The 11726-nt window shown below is 37.5% G+C and overlaps 1 protein-coding gene across 1 annotated transcript; it reads right to left on the bottom strand.

The window, feature by feature from the left end:
• Positions 1-8843: 8843 nt before the first annotated feature.
• Positions 8844-11207, bottom strand: LOC122033812 (E3 SUMO-protein ligase MMS21-like). The gene is made up of 4 exons (XM_042592976.1): positions 11058-11207; positions 9770-9891; positions 9047-9132; positions 8844-8974 (listed from the first exon to the last, which is right to left on the bottom strand). Exons 1-4 carry the CDS (start codon positions 11205-11207, stop codon positions 8844-8846), a joined length of 489 nt encoding a protein of 162 aa, XP_042448910.1.
• Between the last annotated feature and the right edge of the window lie 519 nt (positions 11208-11726).

Here is an 11726-nt window from a genome sequence, read left to right as displayed (position 1 = left end):
GAGGTACAAGAAGAAGAAGCTTTTTCCTTCCTTGGAACTTAGGATACCTTCTTCCTTAAGAAAAACCACAAGCGAAAGGAGGTAAGTTTCCCTCACCTGTGGTACAATAACTTGTGTGTTTTCTATGAGTTTTGGTTGCCTAAAAACCTAGGATACCTTCATGAAATTTTCGGCCAAGACAAGACTAAAAAGAAGAATCTAGGAAATGTAAAGACCTAAATTTTGACATGCTCAATATGCTTCTTGTAACATGTATCTTATGGTAGGGATTTATCTAATGTTCATATGCTAGAATTTTTGGTTAGAACTTAGAATCATATCCCTAGACTCTTGGCCAAACATGAATAAAGGAAATAGGTAAGTTAAGACTCAAACCAAGCATGCTCCTTTTTTGTTTTATGATATGTACTTCATGATGAGAAAGTTGTTAACATGATTTGCTCATGCCTATATGATGATTGAACTTTTTTCCATGCTCCTAAGTATTCGGCCATGATAGGATTAGGGGCCTAGAAAATTGTTAAACCTAAACTAATCATGCCATGATCCTCCTTAAGACAAGACATGAAAATTAATATGACATACTCATGTTGTAGTGTGGTTAGAACTTGTTTTCATGCCCCATGAACATTCGGCCACAACAAGTATAAGGGCCTAGGAAACTTAGAACCTAACCTAATTATGCTTATGTTGTTCCTTGTAATAATTGTTATGAAATTGGTTTAGGGTTCTCATGCTTTTATGACACTTGAAAACTAGATTCAAGCCTTACAAGTGTCGGCCACAACAAGTTTAAGGGCCTAGGAAACTTAGAACTTAACCTAATTATGTTTATGTTGTTCCTTGTAATAATTGTTATGAAATTGATTTAGGGTTTCCATGCTTTCATGACACTTGTAACCTAGCTCCAAGACTTAATGGTTTCGGCCACAACAAGTTTAAGGGCCTAGGAAACTTGGAACCTAACCTAATTATGCTCATGTTGTTCCTTGTAATAATTGTTATGAAATTGGTTTAGGGTTTCCCTGCTTTTATGACACATGAAACCTAGTTCCAAGCCCTAAAGGTTTCGGCCACAACAAGTTTAAGGGACTAGGAAACTTGGAACCTAACCTAACTATGCTCATGATGTTCCTTGTAATATTTGCTATGAAATTGGTTTAGGTTCCACATGCTTGAATGTTGTTTTTAACCCAATGTGATGATTGATAAGATTCGACCATGATAAGATTTATAAGCTTAGGAAACCTAGAACCTAACCTAAAACATGCTCATGATGTTTCCTTATGGTATATGATATGATATTGGTTTAGGTTTCACATGCTTGAATGTTGTTTTTTAACCCAATGTGATGATTGATAAGATTCGGCCATGATAAGATTTATAAGCTTAGGAAACCTAGAACCTAACCAAAAGCATGCCCATGATGTTTCCTTATGGTATATGATATGATATTGGTTTAGGGTTCACATGCTTGTATGTTGATTTCTAACCTAAGTCACATCTATATGTTTCGGCCATTACATGACATTAGGGTTAGAAATCTAAATATGATTTCCCATGTATCTCACATGAAATGTTTTATAATGTGGTAAGAGCTTGTTATGCTTCTATATTTAATTATGTATACGTATGATCTATGTATGTTGGTAACCCTTATGCTGTGCTGTGTGCCCAAGATATGCATGCTATTTATGATGAGCTGTGTGCCCAATTTATGCATGAAATTATGATGAGCTGTGTCCCAAATTATGCATGCTATTTATGATGAGTTGTGTGCCCAAACTATGCATGTAATTATGATGTGTTGTGTGTCCAAATTATACATGCTATTATGATGAGCTGTGTGCCCAAATTCTGTATGGTATGATATGATAAGAAATATGATGTGCATGAAATAATAAGAACCATGATATGTATGACATGCTACTTTACTCTATATGGCTTGTACCAAGGGTGGGCTCCATAAGCGCCCCGAGGTCGATGGACTAAGAAACGGGCCTCGTTAGGGATGGGCTCCTAAGTGCCCCTAGGTCGATGGACTAAGAAACGGGCCTAGTATGTATGCCTTGTAGGGTTCAAGACTTGCTACCTTGGACCTACATAGGACGCGCGCATTTATGTATGTGGTACAAGCCGGGGCCCTAATCATGTTATGATTATGTTTAAGTATGCATGTAATAAGTTTTCAAAAGACATGTTGTATATATTTTTGCATGAATCATGTTTTTGAAAGTCATCTCGCATAACACTTTATGATTATGTTATGATATGCCATGATACATATGATATGTTATGCTAGGATGCACTTTATGATTATGTTATGATATGCCATGATACATATGATTATGTTATGCTAGGATGCACTTTATGATTTTATCATGATATGCCATGATGCTTATGTTCATGATATGTTATGCTAGGATGCATGTTATGATATGCCATGATACCTTACGATTATGTTACGATATGATGCTTCTATACATGATATGATTAGTTATCTTTATGTTTTATGCCTTGGAGATTAAGTTATGCTATACGGTATTTGTGAGTAGGAAAGGATCTTACTGAGCCTTATGTGCTCACAGCTTACTTTCCTTGTACCACAGATAAGGGCAAAGAATGGATGTACTAAGGGAGCAGCAGGAGGAGGCAAGAAGGACGTGTGTAGTAGTGACTCGGCTAAAGAGAAAGACCTGCTTCTAGTTAATAAGAATTATGCTTATGTCTCTCTTTTATGACTCCATGACATTTCATCATACTCTTTAGTATTATGGCTTAAATTTATGTTAAGCATGTTTTGTGACTCATATGATAGGTAGTTAGTGATGATGATTTGAAAAGTAAAGAAAAAGTTTTTTTTTTTTAAAATATACTATAGATAAGACTTCCGCTGTTTTAAGAAGAAATGATAAGTAACCCCCGTCAGCTTAGGCAAGAAGGGGCGGGGCGTTACATTAGGACCCACGAGGTCGATAAGAGGGGGGGGGGGGTGAATTGCCTAAAAAAAAGACCAAACATTTCTCGATCTTATAGCTTGATTAAGACAAACACTTGTATAAAAGGAATTAATAAGCTAATTAATTAATAAAAGTGACACATAAATTTACTTGGTTTGCAATCACAAGATTACTAATCCAATACTATTAAAATCTCATTTATGAAGATCTTCTTCGAGCGGAGTAACCTCTTATAACATTGATAGCTCACAATTAGAGTAGTAGAACACTAAAGAAATTCGTATACAAGTGATGATGTGAACTACTGAGACCAGGGCTCTATTTATAGCCTGTTGGTTGAATATATCTATTTGCTGATGTGGCAGATCCGAGTGGATGAAATGGGTTAGGGCGCCTTAGCATGAATAAAGTTTTAAATTTTTTTGGTATGGGTGCCTGGACCAGTTCTAGGCGCTCAAACCGTGCTAATGTGGACCCAAATAGGGGCGAGTCGAGGAGGCGCCCTGGGCTGCTCAGGGTGGTCCGGGTTCCCAGAGCATTCGGGTGGCCAGACTTGGTCCAAGTGCCCAAATAGTCAACAACTTGTTGACTGTCCGATTCTTCTCTGATTCAGCTTTGTTCTCTTAGGTGATTTTGGCCATCCAGAATAGGGCTCATCTGAACTCATTTTCCAACCTTCTCCTCGAGCAAGCTTTTGCTCCGACTTCTCTTTCTTCAAAAATATTGCGCTCTTTCTTCTCATCTGCCAACATACCCTTTTGAAGTACTTCATCCCTCAGACGCACCAAGCCTATCGACTCTCTCTCATGCTGTCCTTCTCACTAGCTGTATCTTCGCTCAACTTCATGTACTCCTAAGTTCCTGCACACTTAGACACAATGCATCAAACAAACACAAGACCTAATTTAACTTGGTTAACCACATCAAAACTAACTCAGGGCGCCAACAAAGCATGTCTCCCATAATCCGTAGTTAGATAGCTACTACCTGTTTGCCCACAAGACCATTCATAATAGAGCATTTCTCCCACAGGCAAGGCCCTTGACATTTTAGACTGCCCACGAGACCATTCATGATAGAGCGTTCCTCTCACAGTTCCTAGCTAGATGTCTTAGTTATTTGTATTTCTTGTAGTAGAGTGCTTACTCCTATGTATGATGACTGATTTCTGTTACTTGCATGTGTACACGATTATAATGTGCAGGATCTGTATATACCCCCAATTTATTGGTCTTACCTGGTGGAATAGTTTAGTAGATGAGTATATAGTTAGTTATACTTAGTGGTTGCTCATATTGACTCTTTTACTATTATAATAAGTACTTCACTTGATACTACATCCTTTGATCTCCTAAAAGTATATTATTCATACACTATCTTCTTCTATCCACTGAGTTGTTGTACTCACTATCCTTTACTTTTCCTTTGACTTTTAAGTTAATAGAGGATGTGTGTCGCTCAGAGGTTCTGGCTGTCAGTCCTGCTCGAGTTAGATTTATGTTGAATTACTTCATTTTATTATTTCCATTGCTTATGGTTATAGTTTCTTTCTATATCAAATTTTGTGTATGTTCACATGTACATGCATATATACACGCATTATCATTTTTAGCTTATTGTGTTGTCTTTAAGTGATTTGATATAAATTATTTCATATATTATTACTAGGGGGTATCATATACTTTGGAGGACAAGTATACCCTCGTGGCGTGACAAGAACCCCCTGCTCGATTGATGGTTTCACCAATTTAGAATAGTCTCACTCTGATACCACTTGTTGGATCGTAAAGATGCTAGATGAAGGTGTGAATTGCGTTCTTCACTTTTTTGGAAGTTCAGAATACGCAGTGAATAAAAAGTTGAGAAGAAGAAGCGAGAAAGAAAAAGAGAAGCACACGCTAACAAAAATAATTTTTTACTTGGTTCGAAGCATTCGACGACTCCTACTCCAAGGTCCGCGCTCATTGAGTCCTTTTATTGGGAAATCCACTAATAGTTTGAATAATATAGTAATGAAGTACAAGTGAACTAAAAAAGGTTACTGACAACAAAGAAAGTAAGGAGAACTCGATCGTCGGTTGTCAGAGGAGTGTTATAGATTTGTAAGAGCTTTTACTGAGCAGCACATAGGAATGAAAGTCATAACACTTAATGATTTTAAGCTACTGGTCGAAGCCTTCTTTTATAGCCCTATCCAGGCACCTAGATCCCCTCCCGGGTGCTTATACTATGCTGACGTGGTGAGCTCTCGTCGAAACTTCACCCTCGAAGTTTATCCACCTTCGGGCACCCGGACCCCCTCCAGGTGCCTGAACCGTTGACGTAGGTTCGGCCAGTCATTGCGCTCCAACTCAGCTTCTGGATGAGTTTTGCTGGTCCAGACGCTTGAACCAACTCTGGGTGCCTGCAACAAACTGGATACTAGGCAATAATAAAGTTTCAATAGATTAAGGTTGACTAGATGTCAAACAATGGATAGCTTCGATAGGTCAAGGTTGAATAAATGTTAGCAAAATAAAGTATTAGTAGGTTGAGTTCAATCGAGTACTAGGTAAGACAAAATTTTAGTTTTGGAAATGTTAAAACATGAATAGTAATCAATTGCTAGAAAGTGACAATCAATTATTAAATCCTAAAACCTTGAATTCAGGGTTCGAGGGAGTAAAGGGGGTTTGCTAGAATACAATAATTGATTGCCAAAATCAAATAATTAATTGCTGGAATGCAACAATCGACTACTGAAACATAATAATCGATTGCTAGGTCTAACAATTGACTACTGGAATCTAGCAATCGACTGATGATAACGTAGCAACAAACATAATGCTCCCAACTCAACTTCCTAGATTAACTGATGGATACCAATCGATTATTGAGTTCCAGCAATCGATTGATAGCATTATAGCATTATACAGTAGGTATTGTAATTGATTGATATAGATTAGCAATCGATTGGTACACTCACAATCAATTAGAGTTTAGCAATCAATTGATAAGGTAAAATTGAGTCATTATGCTATAGGTCAGAGCAATGGTTGAATTCATAGAACAACAATCAATTGCCAAAGTTTAGTAATCGATTGCTAGGAAAAAAATAGCCCAAAAGCAACTCTATAAAAGAGGATTTCGAGGAGACTTTGAAGGGCTGATTCTTTAGGGTTAGGAGATTAAGTGCTATATTTCCTACCATCAAAAGGCAATCCAAAGCAACAAAAGAGCAAGCAAAGCATAGTTTCAATTGTAAAGTTATTTTTGCTTTCATTGGTAATGTGTTTTATTTTGTGTTGTATTGATTTTTAACAATAGATATTGTAAGAGGCTTCTTCACCTCTGAAAGGTATTCAAAAAGGAGAAAAATAGTGATGGTAGTCATTAGGACTAGGTCTTAGATGTAGTCGCCTTTGTTGGGAGATTGTTAGTGTAATCATTCCTTGGGTCAAGGTTGACCAATTTGACTAAGCTCGAGTGGATTTGAGCTTAAGTTTTGATGTTTGGACAATATGTTGTGGACAACCTGGTTGGACAATATGTTAGAAAGGTCAAGTAGGTCAAGGAGGATCGGTACTTGACTGGTAAAGTTCTAACTAGAAGTTATGTAAGGCAAGTCCTAACTCGAGGGTTAGGAAAAGGGAAGTCTAAGTGGGTCAAGGAGGACCCCACGTTGGCAAGGAAAGTTAAAGTGGGTTAAGGAGGACCGTACGTTGGTAAGGAAAGTCCTAACTGTAGTTCGGTAAAGGAAGTCCAAGTGGGTCAAAGAGGACTACACGTTGGCAAGGAAAGTCTAAGTGGGTCAACGACGACCACATGTTGGCAAGGAAAGTCCAAGTGGGTCAAGGAGGACTGCATGTTAGCATGGAAAGTATTAACTACGGTTAGGCAAGCAAAGTTCAAGTGGATCAAGAAGGATCACACGTTGGCAAAGGAAAGCCCTAACTATGGTTAGGCAAAGGAAAGTCCAAGTGGGTCAAGGAGAACCACACGTTGGCAAAGTAAAGTCCTAATTATGGATAGGCAAAAGGAAAATCCAAGTGGATCAAGAAAGTCCTCATTTGGTGATTAAAAGTCTAATGAAAAGTTAGCAGAATCCAAGTGGGTCAAAAGGTTGACCAAACATATGATAGAGAAGTTCTAATAGGTCACGGTTGATCGGAGGTTGGGCAAGGGAATTCTATATTTGGGTTAAGCAAGTTAAGGTTGGGCAATCAATCAAGTAATCAATTGAGTGCTACACCAATCAATCAGTGGATCGATTGAGCACACTTCTCTATGACTCACAAAAGCATTCCTAATCGATCATGTGATCGATTGGGCTATGCCAGGTGATCAATTGGGCATATTATCTTCACGATTAGATGATCAATTGGGCGCATTATCTTCACGATAAACAAAGAATGGCTACATCGATTGGATGATCGATTCAAGCCTGGGAATTGATTGACTAATCGATTGAGAGCTGATTTTTCATTAAGCACCGTAGCTATTTCACGAAAATGATGAATCAATTGGGAAGGTGCCCAATCGATTATGAGGGTTCTTGTGATATCACATAGGTGATCTTAATTGATTGGGTGATCGATCCAAAAGCACTTAATCGATCAAGTGATCGATTGGGAGAATGGAAAAAGAGTCATTGCAAGGTTTGGATAGCTGGATGGGCTCAAATATGATGTAGCAATTGATTGGGGGTAAGACCAATCGATTGAGAGCCCTAATCTACGGGATATAAAGGTGATGACAAAGATTCAAACGTACCTCTTCTCCCCCCTCATCATCGCTAGTTCTTGGAAGATTTTTGTGTGAAGTATTGTGCATTTCTAAGTCTACAAGAGGTATTTACAAGCAACGAAAGATCAAGCTCAAGGTTCCTCATTATTGTATTTACTTTCCTTGTCTTGTTATATCTTTTGTTGTATTTGTCATATATTCTTGTGTTGGAGTTTATACATGCCTTCTCCAGCTCCTAGAAGGAGGATTTCATAGTATATCTGTGAGTGAGGAGTGGATCCTTGGATCCAAGTAAAATTAAGGGTGTTATCATTGCTTTGAGTATTTTCTACTGTAACTCATCATCGACGAAATGATTGAAGCTAATCATCCCTCCTTTAGCTCGCCGGAGTGTCATAACAAGTGATATTAAAGAGAGGTCGCTCTTCATTAGACTAATCACCGAGAGAGCAAAGAGCTAGAGGAAGAAGAAGACATTGAAGCTTGGAGCTCTAATTTCAAAGCCAAAGATTCATCGTTAAGGAGCTCAACACTACAACAAAAACCCTCATAGACATCGGTTTTCCAACGGTGTCTATTACATTTTCGACCGATGTCTATGAAGGTGATGAAAAAGGTCTGTCATTTTAGACATCGGGTTAAAACCGGTGTAGTATCACTTAACAACACCGGTGTTCGAATCGGTTATTAACCGGTGTAGTATCACTTAACGACACCGTTTCATCAACGATGTAAAACCGATGTAATATTATATGTTAATAACACCAGTTTTGGCAGCGGTGGAAAACCGATGTAATATCAATATTATTTAACGACGTTGATTCGATTTCCGAAATAGTGAAAACTCGATATTATACAACATTTTAATAGTACAAAATTTAGTTAATATTATTATACATCGGTGTATCTAAACACACCAAGTAAATATCCATGTTACCAATACATAATATTATTCCTACAATATAAAAAGATAATAGATATTGTAGACATCAAGTCTGTATCCACAAATTACACAAATATTCCTCTTACAACATCAAAAGATAATTAACTATGATGCCTAAATCGCATTGGCTGATGACAAATCACCGACAGGGGCTAAATCACCTTGAAAAATTATATCAAGCTTAAAGTTGCAGGGAGCAGTGTTGCCATTTTCAGTCAACTTCTGTAAAAATCTTCTACCATTGTTGAATTTATGTTTGTAGCTGATGCCAAACGCATTTCATCAATTTCTATTGTAAGCAAGGCGTCGCATACAACCCGTCCAACTTGGAGAATTTTTGGGCAACCTGATAGGATGTAGTTGTAATGAGCAAAAAGATCAATAACGAAAGTTCAACTGCAATAGATAGGGCACTTACCTACAACTGAGCATCGAGGATGTGGTTTCTTTGTGCTTATGTAGTGGATTACTGGTTCCTTCTCATAAATATGGTTGCAGTCCATCCTGCTTGATGAAGAACAACAGATAGAAAGAACACGATTTATGACTTTAATAATAATAATAACATACCTTTTGCTTGGGAAACAAAAAAAATATGTGAAACAGACTAGTCATAAGCTTCTTCATTACTTGATAAATAAATATACATTAAGCATTGTTCAAGGAACATGAACAATTGAATCAATAGAATCTGTTAAAAGGTTTTTTTGAGTTGTTAGAATGAAATATAAGTAGAAAGCTATGGAATGTTGTCTACGGCATTAACATATCTCACATTGCATTCTATAAAGCACACAAATTCATAGTTCGCAACTAATCAAATAAGGACTCATGCCAAATTGAATATGGTTCAAGAAGGAACATGATTTCCAAGGAAACGAAGCTCTGCATTTTAAGAAAGAAGTTCACTTAAAATAGTTGTTTTTAGTTAACTTGTGAACCGTTTAATATTTGTTCATTCACAAAGAAAAAAAATGGCTTTATACATATGAAACAATCTCACTTGACCGTTATATATGTTTTCATCTTTCATTACTAACAAACAAAAAATTAGGGAATTTTAATTTATATTGGATAAAAACATAACTATAAAACTTTGGTAAAAAGTGAAGCACTACTTTACCAGCGGACAGGATTTTACAATTCTGTAACAGGCTTTCCTGTCAAAGGGCACTTCATATTTAATAGGTTATTCTGGGTACTGGTTATGACTATATCTTCTTGCTCCTCACCAGGCATTCGTTGACCAGCATGGTGAATATTCTGCAATAAATTATGTAATAATTTAACAATGTCACAATACTTTTCGACCAAATGCATGCTAAAATAAAATTGAAGAATACATGTTCCTCTTGTCTGCATACCCTCACATCACTAATAAAGACAATATATACATGACTCTTGAATAACAGAAACACACTAAAGAAAAGAGGATTTTTTTTTCCACAATTAAACATGCTTAATTCATACATAAAACTGAGAAATGACAAAAACCAAAATTCATAGACTAATTGGGAAATAGAGGAGAAAAAATTGAAAATAACTTAACCATAAACAATGAATGCAGAGGAAATACCATAAACATATGTAAGCAAAAAGTTATTATTCCAGTTTTAAAGTAAAAACTTATGGCATGCATTCAATCATATGAAAATAGGCAATGCAACCATGTAGTTTTTTCATATACCAAACTGAAAATATGATCACACACTTATAAAAGAACAGCAGGATAATAAACTTCACGCATATGGTGCAATGACAAGCATTAGTTTTAGTCTTTTTTTTATTATAGTCAGAAAATATGTTCTTCTCTTATGATTTGCTTAGCTATAATAGTCTTCACATTGCATGCATCAATCAATTAATACTTGCAATCAAGAGATCAAGAAGATGAAACTGTCGAAGATGAGGAAGGACTTCAGTAGCCTGTGATCATTTACCAAGAGATAAATCATTTTAGTTTAATTGTTTAATTTTTTTTCTAGTTAAATTTGCATAGGCATCACAAACACTAAGACACGTTCTATGTTTGCTACAATTAATTCCTTGAAAACACTTGTCACTCTGACAAAAGGAGCATGAAAATAGAGTGAGCACTGCAGAAGATCACAGAATTTCAAACAATAAGAAAGCCATAACTTTGCTGAGAAATTGGAAGATCATTTTCTACTTACAAAATGCCAAGTCTTCCAGAGTCGGCAATGAAGAGATGGCCATGAAATAGATCATATCAGCTAAGGTTAACATTCAAACCCACAGAAGGTCCCCTCTCAGCAATAAGTTCGAACAAAAATGCAAAATATGCATTTAACTCCTGATCAAGCTCAAATTGGTCGAGTATGGAAGCACTGGTACTTTCATTCCGGATGAAAGACAAAAATACTTGACATTTGTTACCCAGTTCACAAATCGATAACCATAAGGAGTACTTGGGGAATACTTGACATTTGGTACTCGGCATCGCAGAGCACGGAGAGCTCAAAGGTCTTCTTCAGAAGGCCTCTCCGGTGCTTGGAAAAGGTCACCTGCCGGCTGGCCAGGTTCTCTATCCTCCTTATCTGCGTCTTCCCCCTCACCATGTCGACCGATTAGTTGATAACACACCTGGAGGCAGCGCCGAATCCTACCGCGAGCAGCAAAATCAGTGAGCAAAGAGCTCCGATCAGTCCTGGCCACGCAAGGATGGACAAGGAGGGATCAAATCAAAAGAAGGAGATGAGGAATCGAGGTTACCAGATATGGGATCGAGAAAGAGTGGAGGAGGGCGACTTCTAGCGACCCGGCGACGACTCCAAGCCACACAAGCAGCCTCTTCTCACCCAAAGGGAGGAGTTGGAGGAGATGCGGTGTGGTTGGACGGAGAAGCAAGGACGTCCTGTGTTGATCCTGATCGGGAGAGGAAGGGGCGTCGATCTAGGAAGGGGAAGAGGGAGATGAGGCGATGGTATACGATGGACGGCGCGATATAGGTTTAGGTTTAGAGGGAAGAGTGAAGTGTTGCAAATTTCAGCTAAGTATTGGTGGGAAAATTATATTATTTTATTTTATCATAGACACCGGGTTTTAAAAACCGCTATTAAAATCGGTGTCTATTAACG

The sequence above is a fragment of the Zingiber officinale genome, chromosome 11B, assembly GCF_018446385.1.
Source record: "Zingiber officinale cultivar Zhangliang chromosome 11B, Zo_v1.1, whole genome shotgun sequence".
Taxonomy (NCBI): domain Eukaryota; kingdom Viridiplantae; phylum Streptophyta; class Magnoliopsida; order Zingiberales; family Zingiberaceae; genus Zingiber; species Zingiber officinale.
This window is presented reverse-complemented; position numbering and strand designations above follow the sequence as displayed.

Bases quoted from the DNA above. Each gene is read 5' to 3' on its own strand.
- LOC122033812 (XM_042592976.1), bottom strand. From the start codon at position 11,207: ATGGTGAGGGGGAAGACGCAGATAAGGAGGATAGAGAACCTGGCCAGC. The intron at 9,892-11,057 runs GTACTCCTTATG...AATTTATTGCAG, and splicing joins AAATGTCAAGTATTCCCCAA to AATATTCACCATGCTGGTCA. The intron at 9,133-9,769 runs GTAAAATCCTGT...TTCATCAAGCAG, and splicing joins GGAAAGCCTGTTACAGAATT to GATGGACTGCAACCATATTT.